Source organism: Trypanosoma brucei, chromosome 7 (assembly GCF_000210295.1).
Source record: "Trypanosoma brucei gambiense DAL972 chromosome 7, complete sequence".
NCBI lineage: Eukaryota > Euglenozoa > Kinetoplastea > Trypanosomatida > Trypanosomatidae > Trypanosoma > Trypanosoma brucei.
In genome coordinates, this window is record NC_026740.1 from 296,461 (window position 1) to 317,889 (window position 21,429).

At 47.7% G+C, this 21,429-nt stretch overlaps 12 protein-coding genes across 12 annotated transcripts; all 12 read left to right on the forward strand.

Annotated features, from left to right (window-relative positions):
- Positions 1–766: 766 nt before the first annotated feature.
- Positions 767–1,468, forward strand: TbgDal_VII1240 (hypothetical protein, conserved; the record flags this gene model as incomplete). Its single annotated transcript, XM_011776131.1, has 1 exon — positions 767–1,468. The coding sequence occupies one exon, from the start codon at positions 767–769 to the stop codon at positions 1,466–1,468; it is 702 nt and encodes a 233-aa protein (XP_011774433.1).
- A 768-nt stretch (positions 1,469–2,236) lies between these two features.
- On the forward strand, positions 2,237–2,965 carry TbgDal_VII1250 (hypothetical protein, conserved; the record flags this gene model as incomplete). The annotated part of the gene is made up of 1 exon (XM_011776132.1): positions 2,237–2,965. The coding sequence occupies one exon, from the start codon at positions 2,237–2,239 to the stop codon at positions 2,963–2,965; it is 729 nt and encodes a 242-aa protein (XP_011774434.1).
- A 782-nt stretch (positions 2,966–3,747) lies between these two features.
- Positions 3,748–4,881, forward strand: TbgDal_VII1260 (protein disulfide isomerase, putative; the record flags this gene model as incomplete). The annotated part of the gene is made up of 1 exon (XM_011776133.1): positions 3,748–4,881. One exon carries the CDS (start codon positions 3,748–3,750, stop codon positions 4,879–4,881), a length of 1,134 nt encoding a protein of 377 aa, XP_011774435.1.
- An 878-nt stretch (positions 4,882–5,759) lies between these two features.
- Positions 5,760–9,803, forward strand: TbgDal_VII1270 (hypothetical protein, conserved; the record flags this gene model as incomplete). The annotated part of the gene is made up of 1 exon (XM_011776134.1): positions 5,760–9,803. One exon carries the CDS (start codon positions 5,760–5,762, stop codon positions 9,801–9,803), a length of 4,044 nt encoding a protein of 1,347 aa, XP_011774436.1.
- Positions 9,804–10,488: 685 nt separating this feature from the next.
- TbgDal_VII1280 (10 kDa heat shock protein, putative) lies at positions 10,489–10,791 on the forward strand (the record flags this gene model as incomplete). The annotated part of the gene is made up of 1 exon (XM_011776135.1): positions 10,489–10,791. The coding sequence occupies one exon, from the start codon at positions 10,489–10,491 to the stop codon at positions 10,789–10,791; it is 303 nt and encodes a 100-aa protein (XP_011774437.1).
- Positions 10,792–11,265: 474 nt separating this feature from the next.
- Positions 11,266–12,333, forward strand: TbgDal_VII1290 (hypothetical protein, conserved; the record flags this gene model as incomplete). The annotated part of the gene is made up of 1 exon (XM_011776136.1): positions 11,266–12,333. The coding sequence occupies one exon, from the start codon at positions 11,266–11,268 to the stop codon at positions 12,331–12,333; it is 1,068 nt and encodes a 355-aa protein (XP_011774438.1).
- Positions 12,334–12,684: 351 nt separating this feature from the next.
- TbgDal_VII1300 (10 kDa heat shock protein, putative) lies at positions 12,685–12,987 on the forward strand (the record flags this gene model as incomplete). The annotated part of the gene is made up of 1 exon (XM_011776137.1): positions 12,685–12,987. One exon carries the CDS (start codon positions 12,685–12,687, stop codon positions 12,985–12,987), a length of 303 nt encoding a protein of 100 aa, XP_011774439.1.
- A 532-nt stretch (positions 12,988–13,519) lies between these two features.
- Positions 13,520–14,572, forward strand: TbgDal_VII1310 (hypothetical protein, conserved; the record flags this gene model as incomplete). Its single annotated transcript, XM_011776138.1, has 1 exon — positions 13,520–14,572. One exon carries the CDS (start codon positions 13,520–13,522, stop codon positions 14,570–14,572), a length of 1,053 nt encoding a protein of 350 aa, XP_011774440.1.
- A 406-nt stretch (positions 14,573–14,978) lies between these two features.
- TbgDal_VII1320 (hypothetical protein, conserved) lies at positions 14,979–16,079 on the forward strand (the record flags this gene model as incomplete). The annotated part of the gene is made up of 1 exon (XM_011776139.1): positions 14,979–16,079. The coding sequence occupies one exon, from the start codon at positions 14,979–14,981 to the stop codon at positions 16,077–16,079; it is 1,101 nt and encodes a 366-aa protein (XP_011774441.1).
- A 383-nt stretch (positions 16,080–16,462) lies between these two features.
- TbgDal_VII1330 (hypothetical protein, unlikely) lies at positions 16,463–17,065 on the forward strand (the record flags this gene model as incomplete). The annotated part of the gene is made up of 1 exon (XM_011776140.1): positions 16,463–17,065. The coding sequence occupies one exon, from the start codon at positions 16,463–16,465 to the stop codon at positions 17,063–17,065; it is 603 nt and encodes a 200-aa protein (XP_011774442.1).
- A 1,440-nt stretch (positions 17,066–18,505) lies between these two features.
- On the forward strand, positions 18,506–18,931 carry TbgDal_VII1340 (hypothetical protein, unlikely; the record flags this gene model as incomplete). Its single annotated transcript, XM_011776141.1, has 1 exon — positions 18,506–18,931. One exon carries the CDS (start codon positions 18,506–18,508, stop codon positions 18,929–18,931), a length of 426 nt encoding a protein of 141 aa, XP_011774443.1.
- Positions 18,932–19,342: 411 nt separating this feature from the next.
- TbgDal_VII1350 (spliced leader RNA PSE-promoter transcription factor, putative) lies at positions 19,343–21,160 on the forward strand (the record flags this gene model as incomplete). The annotated part of the gene is made up of 1 exon (XM_011776142.1): positions 19,343–21,160. The coding sequence occupies one exon, from the start codon at positions 19,343–19,345 to the stop codon at positions 21,158–21,160; it is 1,818 nt and encodes a 605-aa protein (XP_011774444.1).
- Positions 21,161–21,429: the final 269 nt, after the last annotated feature.

Here is a 21,429-nt window from a genome sequence, read left to right on the forward strand (position 1 = left end):
CAAAATATTCATTTGAATGTGTTTTGACACTCTTCTGTATCATCATTACACTTTATCTGCAGCGATGAGGTTTGGCAAAAGGGAAAATGTACGAATGGCCGTGCGACTTGCTTCTTTCAGTTCCTTTAACCTTATTGAGTTTCCTTCATTACTGTGTCGTGCTATGCACAACACTTTGTGTGCTGGTTGGAATTATGTGGGGATGTTTTTTTTTTTTTGCATTTCCCTCTCCACACAGTAAGCCCCTCATCATCATTTTCACATTTCTCATCAATCAACATTATAAATACCTGCCCATTGGGTTTTCTGTTACGTGATATGCGTGTAAAATATTCTTGTTCCTTCCTTTCGCATGTTTCTGTGGATACTCGAATGTACATATATTTTTTCCTAATCATTTTCCATGCTATTTCTTCCCTATCACTCTTATGGGAAAGTTTGTTTGTCCTGTACTTACGAAACCAAGCGCAAGTACATTAGTGTCATACCAATCAGAAAAGTTCGCAGTATTATTCTTATTCTTATTGTGCCCGTGATATTTATATATATACGTACATATATACACCTTTCTATTATTCTAGGTTGGTGCCTTTTTAAAAGTCTTACCATTAGTTTTTTTGAGAACATATCCCTATTACTAGCACTGCCACTGTTACTGTTTGGCTCCTTCTTTGAGTGAGCACTTGCATCCATTTAAGTGTATATTTATTATTTTTTCGGAAACCACAACCAATTGAACGACTACTAAAAGCAAACCAAACAAAAGATGATGGAAAGTATGAACCTTGAACAACCACCACGACTAAACGCCGACCCCTGGCGAGATATGGAGCCAAAGGTGGATGCAATGCTAGGCGATCTACTCATGATATCTGAGCGTTTCCGAAGGATCGTAAATCCGACAGTGTCTGATGCAGATGAATTAATTGAAGCCATCAACTCTGTGGGTGGAGAAGTTGAGACGATGCGGGTCGCTTTAGACACTACGATTGAGCGACCGGAACTCTTTTCTATAGATGCGGAAGAGTTGAAAAGACGCACGGAGAAAACTCGCTCGTGGGAGCGCGATGTTGCGAAAGCCATCGAGTTGCGATCAAAGATATTATCAAACCGTGAAGGGCAAATACAGGATCCACTTGAGAGTGACGTAATGACACCAAATACATGGGTTGATTTGGACACAACTCATATTCATCCATCAGCTCAGTCGTCGCATATGCTAATGAATAGTTGTGAAGCGACTACTGACACATCTGTTGGTGTTGTTGAGTCTCAAGCTCTTATGCCAGTTGGAATACCCATACGTGAGCAAACAGTGAAGGCATCCGAATACTCAACCGCAAGTGTCGAGGTGCATACAGTGGATGATGTGGATGATAGTAGGAGCTCCAATTCTGCTAAGAAGACGGTCTTGATTATATTTTTTGTATCGTCTCTTCTTGTGGCTATACTGGTGATTTTCTTTTGATTTTGTGATACTGAACCTTATCCGCTCTGTTTCTTTCTGTTCGCTTGTTGTTACTATATATATATATATGTTCTTTTAATTGATAATGAGTTAGCTCTTGTGGGTTGAAAGTAGAGTGAAGTTTTTGTATTGTTAACTCCTATCGAGTCCATTTTGTTGTTTCTTCTTGTTGAGCACCACCTATTTGTTTTTCTTTGGTCCACTCATCGTTTGTTCATTATGACGAGCAGCAGGTACTGTAATTAGATCGAATGGGTGACTTTTTTTGTTGTTGTTGTCGCTTGTGTTTTTCTTTCTGTTTATATTTTTTTTCGGCCTCCTTTTTGTAGTTTACCTCATTAGCGTTTGTCAGATTGTCATTCGAACGTGCGAACGAACAGTACCGTCATTAACGTGCATTTTTATTAATTATTTAAGCGTTTTTTTATTTCATTTTTATATGTTTGTATGATGTTGTTGTACGCGGGCACACGTGGTTGCATTGCCGTCTGCCGTATGGGTGTTGATGATTCATTACTTGGATTCACAGGTGGACTTATTATACGGGTTTCGTAAACTTTGTTTTATTCTCTGAGGGAGCCGTTATACATATTTATTATACTTTCAATTCGCCTTCCTCCTGTAGTTATCTTTTTTTTAAAAAAAAGATTAAGAAGTAGGAATAGGGGCAAATAATCAGATACTCCCTTCTCGCCTCTCCTGACGGCAGCGCGGTGATAGCACGGGTGTAGAAAATAGTATTTTTTTTTTCTGTTACGAGGGGAACTGATGTTTGGACGTGGTTGCATGCTCACTTTTATTAGCACGGCTCTGTTGCTTCTTGGGGTCGGAGATGCGGCGGATGTTAAAGACGGGCAAGGGAGTGTACAAACAAACAGTGACGACGTGTCGTATTATGGCCGTTTGAAGCTGCACCCAACCCTTGTCAATAATCCTGACTTCCACAACCCGCTGTGGCATGTTCAGGGAGGGGAGGTGATTCTAAGCAATGCTCAGCACTCATTTCGTGTGCCGACGCAAGTGGATGGTTCTTTTGTTGTACATGGTGTCCCTTACGGAAGTTACTACCTCCATGCGGAATATAGTGATCACATCTACCCAACCATTCGCGTTGATGTAACTCAGAAGACTTCCCATGGGTTAGTACGACCACTTATACGAACTTATGCAAACGAGGCGATACTCCAGCAATTACAAGGAACCGGTTTAGACGAATCGGCACCAGCAACCATTCCTTTTGTTGGAATTCACAACTATTTTGTGCCTCGTGAAGAGTACACTGTGTGGGGTTTACTGACAAATCCAATGATCATGATGATGCTAGTCTCTATGGCATTGATTGGGATGATGAATTTGGTGCCAGAGGAGGAACGAAGAGAGTCCATGCGGGAGTTCCAGAACCTACGTAAGCAGTTTTCTGGTGGAGGTGCTGACGAGATTAAGCAACCGGCAAGGCGTGCGGTCACTGCGGCGGGACACGAGAGGAAGCACAAGTGAGTGTTAAACATATTTTCTGTTTGTTTTTTTTCGCTCCATATTTTCCATTGTTGTTGGTAGTTATGATAGTGGAATTTGTGGTTGGGTAGTGGGTAAGGGAACCGAAAAGAAAGAATGGAAACATTGAGGGGGTTTCTTTTTACACTCTTTTCCACATTTTCCCTCTGCTGCCATGCAGCTGCCGTCTTCCTCCTCCTCCTCCCAGATAACGTTAAAATAGGAAGGAAGGGGGCAAACAAGCAAGAAGAAGGCAGAGGTTGGGGGATAAAATAGAAGAACTCATAACTTTGTATCGCCTCACCTTTACCTGTACCTCTCGATCACAGACAAGCATATGCACTCATCCCTTAATTCACATACACGCACTTTCACACGGTGGACGTGAGCGCTGCCGGTGAATTAAGGTGGGAAGCGGAGAGTTGATATTCGAGTATGTTATTTCTTTGTTTCGGGATTCTGCACACGGGCCGCCTCATTTGTGACAAATTGCGCCTTCAATTCATGCATCCCTCTTTGTTTTAATTTCCAATTATAATGGCAATTCGGCTCGTTTAACAAGGAAAATATAACCCCACCCATAAGGTAATATATACTCATCAGAGGAAACAACACAAGGTAATAAATTATAACTTCCGAACGAGGGCACCGCTGTGGCTATTCTTGTAATCAGCAGAGTGTGAGATAAGTGAGCCAACTTTTCAAGAAAGAAGGAAACGGAGGCACACGAACCAACTTTTTTTGTTTGGAATAAAAGTAGAGGAACTCAAAAAGAGGTAACATAAATGACCCCGTTTTCATGTCGCAAAACCAGCCTGTTGAAAGCCATTTGCATCTTTGCTTATTTTGCATCTGCAGCGCATGCTAACGAACCGGATGCGGCGCTGGAGGGTGTTGCAGACCTCACCAGCAGTAACTTTGACAGTAGTGTGGGAAAGGATGTGGCAGCGCTGGTGGAGTTTTACGCGCCATGGTGTGGACACTGCAAAAACCTCGTACCGGAGTTTGCCAAACTCGGCCGCGCCGCCGCTGGGGCCAAGGATAAAGTTCTCATTGCTAAAGTGGATGCCACAGCCCAAAAGGACCTCGCAACTCGCTTTGAGGTGAATGGGTACCCAACCATTCTCTTCTTTCCTGCTGGCTCGCAGAAGCCGGAGAAATACAGCGAGGGTCGCGAGGCGAAGGCGTTTGTTTCGTACCTTAACAATCAAATAAAGGGCTTGAACCTTTTTCTTCCCCGTGAACACAAATACGTGATGGCGCTGGACCAATCCAACTTTGACAAAGTGGCACTGGACGAAGGGAAAGATGCGTTTGTTTTATTTTACGCCCCCTGGTGTGGACACTGCAAGCGCCTCCATCCCTCGTTTGAGAGTCTCGCGAAGGTGTACCAAAACGAAAAGGACCTCATCATTGCTAATGTCGACGCTGATGACAAGAGCAACTCTGAGGTGACGAAGCGCTACAAGGTGGAGGGCTACCCCACTCTCGTTTTCTTTCCAAAAGGAAATAAGGGCAACCCGGTGAACTATGAGGAGGGACGAACCTTAGACGATATGATCAAGTTCGTCAATGAGCGAACGGGGAAAAAACGCACCAGCAGCGGTGATTTTGACAAAACTGTTGGTGTCGATGAAACCGTCACGAACCTCATGAAGGAGATGGCACAGTCAAGCAAGAACAAGGAGGAGAGGGAACGCCTCCTCGCGCAGATTCAGCAAGCCGTCTCCCCCAAAGCTCTAGGCGAGGGTGCCATGCACTACATCCGTATTGCTACTAATGTCCTTGAGAATGGTCATGAGTATATTAGCAAGGAACACGAGCGTGTCGGCCGTCTTCTGAAGGGAAGTCTGACAGGCGCGAAGAGGGATTCGTTGACGATCCGATTCAACATTCTTTCGGCAATCAAAGGTGAGTAAATATATGTTTTGCAGATGCCAAACTGCCGAGTACGCGCATTATTCGAAGAGTGATGTTACAAGCAATGAGGTGGCGAGGCACTTGGTTTGGGGTGTTTCACCGTTGCAGGGGACATTTTTAACCGCTGCATGTGATGTCTCATTGTGCATGCACAAACTGGACTGAAAAAGCCTTTTCGTTCTTCACCTTTTTGTTTTTTTTTTGTTAATGGCCTGCAAGACAACATATGAAAACAACCCGAGAAAAAAAAGATATAAAGGTTTCATGGAAAGAAGTACATAAGAGGAAAGAGAAAGGTGTATGAAGGAAAAAGGCTAGAGGAGGAAAATGGAGTGACGGAAAGATAAAACTAAAAGGGGGAAACGGCGCGAGAACAAAGCAAAGAGAGAGAGAGGGGGGGGGGTTAAGGGAAAGTAAAGATGCTTTTGTGACGAAGCTGAGTAATTTTTTTTTAAAAAAAAGTCTGGTGGTGGTGTCTGTGTGTGTCTGTGTCTTGAAATATCTCAATCAGTACTATCCACTTGAGGGGAGCTATGGAAAGTTCGATCCATCACCACATAAACCTTCTAGAAGCGTACGGGCTCCAACGGTATCTTTCTTTTCCCTTTATTTAATTCTGTTCACCAACTCCGTCTCATTTCTCGTGATGCGGCATATATATATATATATATATGTATTTGTGGACAAATCGTGAAGCCCCTTCACATACGCAAGCAAATATACACGCGCACACGCTGGGGGACAGAGCAACCCCAGGCTTAGAGGTGGCGATATCAAATAAGAGAAAGTGATAGTTCATCAACAACCAGTCAAGAAGGAACCCGCGGGATAGAGGACAACTTCAATACATATTTAAGAGTGGGCACAGTGGGCAGCCATGGAGTCAAAACGCTTTTCGGTGGGGTCCGAAACTCAGCTTCCGCTAAGGTTCCGGCGCAGTTACACCAGTGACGCAGCCGGCATTGCCCAATTGAGAAAAATCGCGAGCGTCGCGCAATGTATCCCGCCCACCGCAATGTACCCGTGGAAAACGGAGTCAGAATTCACGACGCTCATTGAACAATCCGTGATATCTATTACAGCGATATCTACAGTAATTGACAAGCCTGTCGGGTTCATTTGTCTTGACGACACACCGCACACAACGTTGATACCTGGAGACAGCTGGGAGGTTCTACTAGATGATAGTGACGGAGATTGTGATAAGCCCCTATCAATCTTTCCGTGCAACACCCTATGGGTGAAGGCAGTTCTCGTTCCTACATCTACTGCCCTTATGTCAGACTCTACAAATATGACGAAAGAGGATTTAGACTTACAAAGAAAGCTGCTACTTTTCGGCTATTCTTCGGAGGCGCTTCTTCAGCGTTTTCTCCATATTGCGTTAGACAACCTTCTTTCAATCGAGCACCTGTTGGTTCCCTGCCCAATGGGGCAAACTTACCGCGTATTTGAAAACATCGGCTTCCGCCCCAGGCCTCTGCAACCCTCATCCTTCAACGGAACCGTACTTCATATCAAATCCGTCAGTATTGTGCCGCAGTTGCTTTTGCGACTTGGTATCGTAGAGGACTATGACGATTTTGTGGTTAGGATTCTCGGTGGTGACGGCCTCATCACATCTTTGCCGGACGAGTTTTATCTTGACGAGCTGTTAAAAGACCAGGATAGCAACAACAAGGTGATTGTCGCCGAGGACGCCGTGACGCACCGTGTCGCCGGAATTATGTGCCTTGAGGCCTCCATCGAGGATCAGCAAATGATATCACGACAGTACTACACCGAGTTGTACGGAAAGCTTCGCCCTATGCGAGGGCAACGCAACGCCTCGAAAGGTGCGGTCACTTCCAATATGGTGAGGATTAAGTTTTTCTACATTGACCCAGCGTACGCGCTGCGGGCTAAGAGTTTCTTGCCGGTCATATACAAGGAGTTTCCGTTCGTTGAGTACGTTATTATTACTCTGCCGTACGACACCGAAAAGCCGCCGTTCCTTGGGGACTTTGATCATGTCCCACTTCGCAAATATTACCCCAGGAACTCTGAAGGTTATCTGATACCGCCGCCCGATGGCCTCTGGATCAACTGCAGGTACGCGGCGGATCCAGTGGTCGCTGCACCTGTGCGCAGTGAAAAAGACATAACATCCATCAATGTCTTCTTGGATGAGCCACACATGGAATTTTCTCAACATCAAATCGCTTTGTTGAGGGAGGATATACAACTCCTGCGGAGCGGTAGGGAAACCCCTGAGGATGTCGAAGAGTCGAACATCAACAGCTTTGTCTTTTCCTTTGTCACGTACACAGAGAATGTAGGGAGTGAGAAACAGTTACCTATTGTCGTTGGCGTTGCCTCCGCGCGGAAAATTTCAGTTAATGAAATGTATAGTTTACGTGCAAACTATGACCTCGACAAGCTAGTAAACTACTACTCGAAGGCCCCTCGGGACTACAGTGAAACAGACGTAACGCTCAGTTCTGAGGAGGGACGGCGAAAGTTCTTCAGGAACGAGGTGAGAGGTTTGCTCGTTCGCAGTTTCTACGTGAGGCCTGTGTATCGTAGTCGTATTTCCTTCTTGATGAGGGAATTGTTGCGACACACAGACTGTGAGTTGGCATTATTGCTAGAAGATAATGCCAGTTCACCCTTCACCACCTTGTTGCATCAGTTACTGCGCATCCAACCTCGGCGAGTGGTGGAGAAACCTCGCCCTCCGGCAAGCGAACCGGTATTCACACCAAGAAGCCCAGAAAGGATACCAAGTAAGGATGTCGCACCCCTTGGTTGCCTTTTTGCCGCCACGCGTAGAACTCTTGGGGACCGCAAAAAACTGGTACATACACGCATTATTGTCGTGGGCGCCGGCTCCACTGGTCTGACGTTTCTTTATCGTCTTCTTACCGTGCCGTACATTTGTTTCACTAACCTGGTGCTTATCTCTACTGATGGCATGCCGGAGCATCCTAACCAACAGCAGAACCTCTGGAGCACCGATCGGATGGAACTACTTGAACGAGAACATATGGGACTCACAGTGGGGAACCCTATTCGCGTTATCCACGGCTCTATGGTCGATATTGAAACTGCCCAACGTTATGTTGTCGTTGACGACAGCACTTATGAGCCGTATGACTATGTTATTCTCACAACGGGTAGGCAATTTGGTGTGCCTCTTTCCATAAGTAGCCTTCAACAACCAGTGCAGCAGCGGCAGCAGTTGTCACGGACGAGCACACCTCCTGGTGTTCTGCCGATCTCTGGTTCGGCTTCTGTAGAAAGGTTGCAGCGGACCCTGTATGAATTGGACCGTAACCCAGAAAATGTCAGCAACATTGTGGTGTACGGCTCCGGTCTAGACGCCTTTGCTATTGCCACATCCATCATCAACCTCGGTTTCTCACCGCAACGTATGGTGTTGGTGAGTCCGGATGTAACAAATCCATTCGTTGACAAGGACGCCTTTGAATGTGTTGTGAGAATGTGGAGTGCATTGGGGGCGAATACGATGCATGGGTACAAGATCAGTCGCACAGAATACGATGATGATGGTACCACATTAACAACCGTCGTTCTTTCACCCGTGCCCGCATTAGCCGCTCCGGCTGGTCCTGGGACCGATTCCAATGCCCGAAGTTCTGTTGAGATCAACTGCAGCCTTATCGTCTGCTGTGAGGATAAGGATATTGACAGTAATGTACTTTCCACACTGAACAGGCGCTCGATTGTGTTCGACGGTCGCGTCACGGTTGAGTCCAACTACCTCACGACGAACCCGTGCGTATACGCAACAGGGCCTGTTGCAATGTTCACACGGCGGTACGGCACGACGACCAGTTTCGATGAATTCAACGCGAGGGACGTGGGAACAAACTTGGCGGAGGTTATACTTGGTACGCTTGGGTTCGAGGAGTTTGCTACGCCAAACCTTCAGTCGTGCACAGATAAGGAGAACGAATTGCTTGCAGCGCATAATGAACTGTACAGTAAAGTCCTCGATGAGAACGGTAGTCGCAACGCAAATTATGGTGTCGACCTTAATTCTCTGTCGGCGGAAAAGGATGCCCATGAGATTGCAAAGCAAAACCAACTTAAGCAACAGCAGAAACTCCCAGTGTATACCACGCCCGTTGCGAGCCGAATTCGTCTTCCTGGGAAGTACGTTTTCTTCAGTACTATGCGCATATTTTTTGACCCCGCGCAGTGCACGCGATTGTACTATTCCTGTATAGAAGGCAACAAACCTTATGTAGATGACATAACAGTCTCTTATCAAGTGGCAACACCTGCCGACAGGGGCTCAATATATAAAGACGTGGAGCAGGACCTTCTTGTAATTTACTTGAACAAACACACGCGACTCATTGATGCTGTGGTGTACTTTGGTAATGGCAGTCCTGAGACGCACAACTATATGTGCCTGATCGGTTTGCCTCACTCCTTGTTGAACCTCATCTTTCGCTATAATGAAGCCCGCACGGACTTGCTGGAAAGCGATGATTGCGGCTCCAACAGCAGTATGAGCGGGAGTAAGAGCACCGCAAGCAACAAAATAGATATTGTTGCTCAAGAAAGCACTCTAAATCTCATGGAATATCTTCGCTCACCAAGGTTGCAGGTTGTCTTTTACGATCGGTTCGTGGAGTTCTACGAAAACCTCCGCAAGAAGATGCAAGAGCATGAGGATGTGATGAAAATGAAGCAGAGTGCACTCCAGAGAATGGAAGTGACACCACGTATTAGCGCTAAAAACCGTGCGATATATCTAGAGAAACTGACGGAGATGCAAAAAGACTTTGCACGGAGGGTTCAGTACGAGCTCATCAAATTCCTCCACGAAAGCAAAGAGTACCTGCCACAGATCATGTACCTGCCAGACATTACGGAGCATGTGGAAAAAAATGAGGGTCGACAGGAGTGATTACTGCGGCGTGTGACGGTGTGCAACATGAGAGCCGATGCCGTTGTTTAATCCACTGAGGGGCGCAGCCAAGGATAAGCATTCCTATATATATATATATCATTATATGTAATGCATACACATGTTTCAATCACTGCTGAGTCCTTCGGCATCTCTTTTTCACCTTTCGCTTATCATCTGCACGCCCTCTTCTTCATTCCGTTTTCACTCCCTCTCCTCTTGACCCCGGGAGAATCCCCTCCGTTTTGTTGTTGTTTCCGTCTATACTTGCTCGGTCAAATAGGGAAACTAACAAGAAAGTGGCACTTATAGGGGTTGAGCTCCTCTTATCAGGCTCCCTGATGGCAGCAGCGGTGATCAAAATTGTCACTTCTGTCTTTGATTAGCATTTTGTTATTTTTATGCATTGCATATTGTTTTTCTTCTTGAAAGGTATATATGTGTACATATGTTTGTATTATTATTGTTATTATCACTTATCGCATTCCCTTTTACTGTGTTCAAGGTTCTATACGCTACAAGTAAAGTTTTTTTTTTCTCAAGGGCAGGGCAGTCACCAGATAAAGGAAGGGAAGTAATCTGCTTATTTGAATCGAACAACAAAAACTATAAAAAGAGCAGCTAATTACAGGCAGTTCCGCTTACGACTAAGCAGATTTCATTCAGCAACTAAAGCAACACAGGTATGCTCCGCGTTTCCATTCCCGCACTCAAGACGCTGCAGCCTCTGGGCTCGCGTGTGCTGGTGAGACGCACTCTGGCAGCCAAGCAAACAAAGGCCGGTGTGCTCATCCCTGAGCAAGTTGCTGGTAAAGTCAACGAGGGTACCGTTGTCGCTGTGGCGGCTGCAACAAAGGACTGGACACCGAGTGTGAAGGTTAATGACACTGTGCTACTTCCTGAGTTTGGTGGAAGCAGTATTAAGCTGGAAGGAGAGGAACTGTTCCTCTACAACGAAGACTCGTTGCTTGGTGTTATCCAGAATTGAAGGGTGGACAGTAACCGCTAACGTGCATCACGTCATTCTCTGGTGGCACTTTGTTCCCCTCTCGTGTCCTACACGCTCCGCTTCCAGCCTGGTCTGTTTCATTGCTGCGTAAAGGGTGAGAAGCCGTGATAGCGCGAGGAGTGGGGAATGGAGTGCATGCCACACTTCTATTTCTATTTACACTTTTATTTTTTTTATTTTAATATTACATCATCGAATTTGTCGGACACCTTCCTTGATTTAGTTTGTGTGAACCACCGTAGTTGCTTTTTTTTAAAAAAAAAGAAGGCAACCCTGCCATCCACAATTGCAGTCGCACATATTTTCACTACCATTCTTTTTTATTCCTTCCCACGGGGGTGGAGTGTGCTAAGTTGTGTGTGTAACATTTAAAATAGCACCGCGCATTCGTACACGGGAAACCTCAAAGGGTCCGTAAAGCAAAAGAAGAGGAAAAGAAAGAATCACGCGGGCATGTTTTGTGACGCTGAAGATGGGGCTGCCATAGTTTCTCATATTCCAACAAGTCCTTTTGTCCCAATACAACACAATAATATTGATGTCTCCGCTGTGAATCGCCTTGCAAACTTCGCCATTCGCTTCGCCAGGGAACACGGCTGGTGTTCCAGTCACCCTTTCAAGATGAGCTCGGGCCCCAAAATTGGAGAGAATGAAGGCGAGAGCAATGAACTTGATGATATCACTGTTTTCTATGCGGGTGTGGAGGTTGAGCTTGCCGAAGAAACCCCGAAGTTCAAAAGAGAGGGCACTCCTGCGTCTCTCTTTCTCTATGCACAGTTATGGCTCTCACATGTAGGTGTGAGCAGCAATGGCCTGTATGGCAAACTCTTTAGCTTCAAGAAGGATGAGGAGGATTGCAGGGAGTTTCTGGGTTCGTTCAAGCTCACAGGCGTTACCGTGTCAAGAACGACTCGTAAACCCACGCCTATTCCCGCGCCGCGACTCGAAATGATGCGTTCTTTGATCGCAAAAAACACAGCGGCATCGGAGCTGCCCAGGGTTGAGCGTATTAACTTCTCACAGCTTAACGAGCGGTGCCGTTTCGCTTCTGTCCGCTCCCACGAGGAATTTGCGTGTGCACTTCCATCGCACCCGGCCGTGGCTCCGCTGAAAGTTGGGTACCGCCGTGAGTTTCACCTGAGAGAAACCGATTTCGATTTTAACAGGCACGTAAACCAGGTTGTAACCATCACAATGGTCATCAACACCTTTCGAGCTGCTTTGGGTGACAACACAACCGTTTTCCCGCGCTTGTTAGATACCGATGTCCACCCTCTGGATGGCGATTTGCTCATCCGAAGGCTACGCATTGACTACGTTCGGGAGGTACCTGCTGACCACACCGCCATGGCAGTGATGTTATTCTTTCAAGATGATGTCTCAATGGATAATGTCATTGCGTCTTCCACAAATTCGAGAAAAAAATCCCTTACTGAACTTTGGTTTATTGTGCAGGGAATCCCGGCCGCTGAGACCAATCCATTTGTCTCCGCGGTTGGTAAGGTGCTTTTGCGGTGCTGACGAGATATACCCCGGTGAAACACCTTAAATGTGTTCCCCGTTTAAGGACTTCGACGCCCATGCTAAGGGGAGATAAGTTTATTAAAATGAAACATCGTTGAAACACAGGGGGGAAACAAGGCAAAAATTGGAAAGGAAATATACTTTGTGAAGTTCACACCCACGTGCTCTGTTGGTCGAACTGGACCCAAACCGTAATTGCACTCCGACTTTCCCCACCTTTGCATGCCCGAATTAATGTACATTTCTTGCTTTCCTTTCTTTACAAGTAACCAGTGACCCAGAAGCTAATTACAGGCAGTTCCGCTTACGACTAAGCAGATTTCATTCAGCAACTAAAGCAACACAGGTATGCTCCGCGTTTCCATTCCCGCACTCAAGACGCTGCAGCCTCTGGGCTCGCGTGTGCTGGTGAGACGCACTCTGGCAGCCAAGCAAACAAAGGCCGGTGTGCTCATCCCTGAGCAAGTTGCTGGTAAAGTCAACGAGGGTACCGTTGTCGCTGTGGCGGCTGCAACAAAGGACTGGACACCGAGTGTGAAGGTTAATGACACTGTGCTACTTCCTGAGTTTGGTGGAAGCAGTATTAAGCTGGAAGGAGAGGAACTGTTCCTCTACAACGAAGACTCGTTGCTTGGTGTTATCCAGAATTGAAGGATGGACAGTAACCGCTAACGTGCATCACGTCCCACATATGGGATGCGAAACCCGCTATTTCCATTATCTATTTTCTTATTATCACTATCACTATTGTTATTTTTAATTACTGTTCGGACAAGTGAAACGATTTTCTCCACTTCCTGTGTTCGCCCATCGGTATGCATCGGATTTTGGGACACCAACATTCATCGCATTGCGCGCGCTTGACGCCCCCGGCACCGGGGCAGTTGTATCAGTTCACTTTTTCCTAAATATTGGTCACTACGTTTCCTTTTTTAAAAAAAAAATTATTCTTTCCCCGGCAATCCCGTTTCGCCACTATTACGCCTCGCATCGGGATGCACAGTGGCAAAGGTTGTCCCACGGGCGGTCAACTAGTGTGGGTTACGTTCCCATAATTACACATTTGTGGTAGGTAAAAGCACGTTCGGTATTTTCAGTGTTGCACAGGAGGCCCTAGTGCAGTTCTGCAACGGCGTTGCTGTGACTTCTCTTGACTCGTTTGTTGCATGTGCCCGCGGTGGAGATGTTTCGCTATCGTTGCCGCAACGCTAAAAACCTGTTGCTGATGCGCAACATACGCCGTTGGTACACAAGTGCGGGCAACGATGAGAATCTACCATCCGCGCAAGAACCACCGTTGGCAGGCGTTTCATCACCAACGCTGTGGAGGAACGGTGGTGTGCTGGGCGAGGGCATGTTGGGAAACCCACGTGTGGCAGCAACAACACCGCAGGAGGTGGAGGAAACGTTTCGCTGCTCCGTCCTTGCCCGTACGGTTAGCAACTTGAAGTTGCGGCGTTACCTCCAGAAATTGGAACCAAAGGATCACACATTAGTCCTTGCGGCTCTTCGTGGAGCTCAAGCTGGTGGGCTTCGATTGGATACGAAAACTAACGAAGTGGCCCTCTCTAAGCTGATGGATGGAGGCCAACTGCAGGCAAGTATGGAGATTTATCGGAAGATGATTCAGAATCGTATGAATCCAACAGCAAACACATATGCCACGCTTATGCACATGTGCATCGAGCGGGATATGCCGGAGGCGTGCCAGAAACTTTTTGAGGAGATGGTCAAGCGTGGCCAGTCACCCAACACACGGAACTACGAAATGTATATTGGGTCGCTCGCAATGGATAATCCGCCCAAATGGAAAAAAGCTATTGAGGTGTTTGACCGCATGTCACGGGAGCGTCACGGCAAACACCTGACGGCAGCAACATACGAGTCCCTTATGCGCGTCTACCTGAATATGACGCCATTTGACTGGCGGGTGGTTTACAACTGCTACTATGAAATGCGCTCTCGCCGACCCCAAATTCAGCTACGGTGGGAGACCTATCACTTGGTGGCGGAAGCACTGCGCCGTGGTCAAGCAGGGTACACGCGGCGCCTCATCACATACTTGGATGCGTGGTTTTGTATAACGTACTTTCGCTCCTGGGAGTTTTTCATGGGCTTCATGTTTTACATCTGCCTGATGTTTCTCATTAAGGGTCTTATTAGTTGGGTGGTTGTCTGGTACTATGGGCGCGCCGTTAACGCAAGCAGGGGTGCGTCGGAGTCTGTCATCTTATAGGGGCGCCCGTAGCACCATACAAAGAGGAACGAGAGCGTAATACCGATGCAAAGCGCCTTTGCGGCACTGGGAAGAAAACAAGGTGATCACGGGCAGCTTGGATGGCCGTATTGAAGGAGGGGAGAGGTGAGGAATGCCCTTCGTCTCGTTGTACGGATAAGTGACGTAGTGCCACAGAGCAACCGATTCAATTTTCACGTGCGGGGGCGGACCAGCTTCCGCTCTTGCGTGGTGGTGTCCAAAACACTTTGTCTTGTCATTCCTGCGCCCCCCCCCCCACACACACACACACCCATTTATCCTTTGCGGGTCCCCCTTTTTCTCCCACGGTAGACGGGCGAGCGATACCAGTTTAGCCTATTTAACGTTATTTTTCCCGATAGGACCACCCGCCCCTTCTCGCTTAATGCCTGAGCAGTTGGGCGCGGAGGCACCGCAGCACGTTGTCCCAGAGGGGGACCAGAGCGCAGGATCTGAAGCCGGGAATGTCACGAGGGGAACCAAAAACCACGATGACAGCGATCCTTTTGTCTCACTCCGGTACATGGAAGACCGGAAGCAACTCGAGACACAGGCGCGCGCTGTCGTAACGGCGTTACTTGCAGAGAAAGGCGAGGTGTACGTGCAAGGACTTCTTCAAGCAGAAATACAGCGGGTGAAGAAAAAGGAATCGGAAGCGGCGGCGATAAAAAAGAAGATTTCAGCAGCCACCAAATTGGCGGGAGAACTGAAGGGAGATATCCGGCGGGAGACTGAGGCAAAGGCAGAAGAGGAGCATATGTGCAAAAACCTCCAAGCGGAGATGAAACGACGAAGCACACTCACAGAGGAAGCTACCAGAAGGATGGAAAGCCGCCGGCTCACCCTCAAGAAAGATGTGGAAACCAGCGTCCGGGACGTGCGGGAGAAGTATGACGATCGCAAGCGGCAGGCGATGGAATTAGTAGAGGAGAACAAGCGCCTTACGGATGAAGTGGCCAAGATGAGGAAAGAGTTCGACGAGGCTCGCGCAACATACGCTGACACCTGCAAGGAACGCGAAACCTATGTGGAATCTCTGATACGTTCCTACCGTGAGGTGACGAGGGAGGTGGAAACGCTGGAGGCTAAGATAGCCCTTGTGCGCCGCGAGCGGCAGGCATCAGAGCAGCGAAAAGCCTCTCTGGAAAAGCAGCTGGAGTCGTACAACTCACAATTTGGCTCCTTGTCAGAGGGACAATCCGTTGAGGATGCGGAAAGGATGGCTAAGGAGCAGCGTGAGGAGGCGGAGGCGAGAATAGCTCAATTAGAAAGTGAAAAGAAAGAGGCCAGTGAGATTCGACTCAGACTTGACAAGGAGACTGCGACGTGGCGTGCAGCACTAGCGGCTCATAAGCGTGAGCTTCCGAGGTTGGAGAAAGCCAAGCTGGCAGCAGAAAAGAGATGCAGACAAGCACAGGAGAGGGCAAGGCAACAGCTGAAGGAGGATGCCACAACAGCAAAAGACCAGGAGGATGGCGGCATGTAGAAAACAGCCTCGCTGTACTATTGAGTGGCAACCTTTTCCGCTCTTTCCATCTGCTTTCCCAGGAAACGCGCGGCTGCATGTGTCGACTTCCTCTTGTATTGTGTCTGTCATACTGTTCTTCCCGCCCAACGGCGTGCAAGTGCGTAAGGTTTCCTTACCCATCTACTGTTGTGCTAGACTTCGCTTTCCCGATACTCCTCTTTCCGAATACTCTCTTATTTCTTTTTTTTTTCTGCAGTGAAGGGGAGGTAAGAAACGGGAAGAAAAAGGTGTAGCTCGGATGTGGGAGTTGCGCTGCCGTGACCCCTCCGCCGCAACACGTATATGACTCCTTACGAAGCAGTCGGCATGGTTTATTCCATTTTTTTTTTTTTTGCCAACCGATGGTAGAGAATGGTGATAATAGGAGCTTAGAAGGACAGTGTCCAGCTTTATGCACCCTACTCCATTATATTCAGCATTCCACATGGCAGACCTTTGAGCACCCGTGCCACGCATCCCTTCAACTGGTGAAGAATCGAAACATTAAACCGCTGCCGCCTTGTTTCCCTCACCGACCCTTCTCCTCCAGTGCGCAGTTAGTGGTGCATCGGCGTGTTCGCTCAAGGTGGCTCCTAGTCGTTATTCCCACTCAGTCAGTTGGGCCGAGAAGTCTGTCGTTTCCTGTAGGAAAATATGCCATGAAGGGGTCGGCCCCGCTTACCAGTGACGGGGCGTCGTATCAATCTTTGAAGTCCACGGGAAAAGCGTTATCCAACGCTGCCGCCGTCCAAATTATAGCTGGGACTGAGGGACGATATATCTCGCTTCCGCTCCATCAGCTGTCGCCCCTTGCGGTCCATTACGGCTACGTATTTCGCCTCCCTACTGAAGAAACGCCTCCTCAAGCCTGCTCCAACCCCTTCTGTTTCCTCCGGCTCCTTATAATATCTATCACCTCCCCCCCCCCACACACACACGCACCCACCGCCGTTCCCGCTGAATAACTTTCCTCTCGCTTCTATGAACATGGCGCGTGCAGACGCTTCAAATAGGGAGCCTTTGACTATGGGAACGCTCGTCGCTGGTATCCTCAACCCATTTTTTCCCGACGCTTTTTGCGTACGTATCCGATGGCGTCTGCGGCCGCCGCCATTTCGCACGTGGGCAACTCTCTTTTACACCTAAGCAATGGTGGATGGCGGACCCTGCATGGATGCTGATTTCGGTAATGCTCAACTATTCTCCGTGACAGATGGCTCGGGGGTATCACCTCTATTTACGCTCCTAGAAACTATTTTCGTCGGTAATGCCTTCCTCAGATCTGTGAAGGTCGTCCTGTCCGTCGGACTGCAAAACCAATTCGTTTTGTCTGCGGGTGCCAGCCGTTCTGTTGTCAAGATTTTGACGGTGATTCCGCGACGTTTTCCCTTTGGATTGTTTTTGGCGCCATCTAACCCACTACAGATGTAATGGCATCGTTGGTGTTTTCAACTGCCATCGACACGTATTTTTACCTATTTGCGGAGCTCAGGTGCGCAATGTTTTGGTAAATTCGGGCATTCCACAATTCTTTTCATATCCCTTTATACTGCTACATTGAGCAATATCCAACTACAATATCTTCTAAAGTTTCGTATCATTTTCCAAGATGTTACATCGCTGTGCGTAGAACTGGTAACTTCTTTTGAAAGCAGTGCGCCTCTGAATGATGTATATCAAGTTGGAACTTCATTGTTGGTAACTGTTAAACTCTTCTCCAGCTATCAATCCAATATCAGCGTCATCACCCTTCTCTTCTGGAATGCGGGTGTCTCAACCAACGTAATGTTGTCTTACGTCGGCCCCAACGGCTACTGAGTCTTGATCCTCGCTCAGTCGCTACAACGTTCCAGGGGTTGCGTCGGAGTTTTCGGGAGAAATGAGTAGAGGTTGGGGGGGGGGGGGGGGGCTATTCGCCATTTTTAAACAGTGGTGTAGCGGCCGCACTATCCGCAACTCCATTTATCTTTAGACGCCTGGCCACGCCTATCTTGCTCCAAATGATTATTTTTTTTGCATGATGCCGCTCTTGGAGGGGCGTACCGTTCCAATGCGTCGGTTTTTTCATACGTGTGTGTGCTCGGTCTCTCTGGGGTGTGAGTTTTTTTTCCCGTTTCACGATGCACCAGCCGATCCGGCATTCGGGAGGTCGCCCGATCACGATATGTTCGCGCAGCTGGGAGAAGCCAAGATCGATTCAGTCCCTTCCGCGTAAAAGTGGGTTTAGGTCCCGTACGGCATTCCCCTTTGGCTTAAGCATCAATTTTGTGGTGTCCGGCGAGGCGCCCCTACGTGTTCCACGGGGTGAAGCTGCTTTGTCGCGCTAGAAGTCCCATGACACCGCCAGGCGAGCGAGCTCCGTCAGCTGCCAAAACTTCCGTGCTGCCTGATGTTCGAAGGGTAGAATGCGCGAGCCACCTGGCTTTGATCTCCTTTCCCTGCGGCGAACCGGATCCCTGCGCAACGATGGACTAAGCGGTACCATCGCATGGGTTGGGTGGGGGGTCCTCGTATATATACGTATGTGCATATGTTGTGGCCGCGGGGGTGTTCTCCTTATCGTCCGTGTCGGCTGCGGTATCCCTGGGTTAGTTCTTCTATGTGCCACGGTTCCCTCTCCCTTAGGGGCATTCCTGGCGTCTATTGGGGATGGGGCGTTTGTTGGTGTTGAGGGGCTTCTGCGGGGTCATTGGATAATGTCTGAAAGGTATGGTTGTTTCAGGTTCGCGCTCAGGGGGTACGGATGGTGCGCGTATGCGGATTACCTTTGTGTGTGCTTGTGCTTCCACTTTGCTCTGCTGCTTAGAACTGGTAGTTGTCAACAAGGGTAGATTTGTTGCGTCTGTTCCATCGTAAGCTAGTAGCTGTTTTCCCGCCCCTTGCTAGTTGCTTCATGATAATACAGGGTTGTGGTCATTCTTCTACGTAACAGTGAGCGCTCCGTAAGCGGGGTCGAATATATTTCCCGCTGTTATTTGTTACCTATTTTCAGGGTGTGCCACTTCGGTTCTGCAAGTGGGATGAACTCACGTCAGCGTCCTGTATCTTGCAAGCGGCAGGAGACGTGTGGGTGAGCAGCACCTAAATGGGTAAAATTGATTTTGAGGGATGATAGGAAAGATTTTCAGGTGGAAACCGTCCCATGAAATTGATGTGAGCTGCTTTTTATTATATTTCTTGAACTTTGGTGACATCTATCCACTTTATTCTCAATCATGTGTTTCATATCTACATAGGATAAGATGAGAAGTAGTGCTAATTTTTTTTTAGCGAATAGTAGTAGCGGCGGACTTTCGAAATATCGCCCCCGATTTCGGCCGAGAAGACTTGTGTTGCCGGTAAATCCTTCTGATGTGCATAGCATTAGTCGAGCGGATAATCCCATGTACGCGAAATATCAAGAGGGTATTCGATTGAGAAGGAGGGCGGAGCGCCGCGGTGTAATTGCACTTTCTCTCGTTCCGTCTGAACGCAGCGTGGGTGATGCTTTTCGGATTATGGTTGAGGTGTGTGAAAAGGAGGGGTTCTTCGAGTCAAAGTCGTCCACACCAAATTATCTCCGTAAAGTACGTGAATTAATCAAGCGCGCTGAGACGGAATTAGGGACCGGGGAAAGAGTCGAAAATACGTCCGCGAACCCATCTTTTTACGACATTGGCTTGTCAGAAGCGAGAGATTTATCAAGAAACGCAGATAAATCGCGTCATGCTGAGGGCAATATCGAAACGAGGGAGATAGACTCACTGTGGAGTCTACTAAATGCTACCCCACTTGATTCCCCCGTTCATGGGATTTTGGCCTTGAGGGGAAAGGCCCTCCTTGAAAGTATAATTGCTAACACCGTACAACAACAATATCCACGGCTGCGGTCAAAGCACTTGCAGGAAATCATACATGAGTGTTGTAGTCTTTTGGCATGTGGTAGAGCCGCGTTCCGTCTGGGATTCGCTGACGTTTGTGGAATTAATGGGGAGATAAACATGTGGCGTGAACTCAATGTCCTCACTGAGAGGTTCAATACCGCACGACATAAGGCTGCTGCTCACCTCCAACGTGTGGAGAAAGGAGTGACACAACAAAGACGATGGTATTGGAGGGGCGTTCTCAGGTCTTCATCTAAGCGATTGAAACAGTTCCCTGTACGTCAAGGTGATTTACTCCCCCGAATGGAGTGGATAAGGGAGTCTGTGTACGCATTCGTTGCCTTTGTGGATCTGGCAGAAAAATCAGGTGACAATGTCCGTGTAGTGCCACTGATTGAAAATCTGTTCTGTGGTCAAATATCCTCGTTTGTAAGCACCAACCAGACACTTAAGAAGGCGCATAGGATGGTTGATATGCTGTCAAAAGCAAGAATTGAATGTGATACCACAACGGAAAAAGAGAAAATACAACAATTAGAGTCTCTTTCTACTGACATTGAAAATGAGCTTGCCGCCCTCGAACAATTCACTGATGACGAGTTAGGAGTTATGAGCCGTGTCGTTCATCCGCTTAATGCTCGGAGCGACAACCGGAAAGAGCAGTTTTCGTCCAGTGGTGGTGCCCATGCGGTGCAAAGTCTTAGGGATGACATCTTCGACGATTACCGGGTAACTCGTCACAACAAAGAGGCGCCCCCTATGGTGATCAACTGTATGCGCCCACAAAATGCTCTGAAAGAGGCTCAAATCATTCTCCGCTACGATCCGAATGTGTCAGAAACATTGTCGTCATCTCCTATAGATGTCGACCAGGTGATCCGAAGGGTCACTGAGGTACACGAAACCAATTCTTACGCTACGCTTTACAATTTCCAGCAGTTTAGGCAGGTTGAATATACGGTTTGCCGGCTTTACGCAGGAAAGCGTTGTATTGGCCAAGGAAAAGGCGAAACCCTGATGGAATCAGTAAACGAAGCGGCCCAGCACACACTTCTTAATTATTATCTTAAAGACGTGAGCAATGCGAACTCCCGTGAAAAAGAAGAGGACGCTGTCACCGAGGCCTTCAGTGCCACTCCACCTGAGTTGACGGAGGTCCGCGTCAAAGAGGCTACGGAGGAAGAAGTTATTTTTTGACACCTCTTTTCCACAAACATTGAAGTTTTAAAAAAAACCTACGTGTTGTTTTGCGGATATCGGTTTAGTTTAATATTTAAGTTTGAAATTATTGACTTGCTACTGGTCGATCATACAGAACACTTCCTTCTTGTTATTAAGTGAATTTTCAATAATTCAAATTCTTATGTACCTTCCGCCACTTGTTTTTTTTCTAGGAAAAAGTATACTTGGTATACAGTGGCTCGACAACGTCACGTAACTGTTTAAGGGGGAGTTAAGTGTGCGAG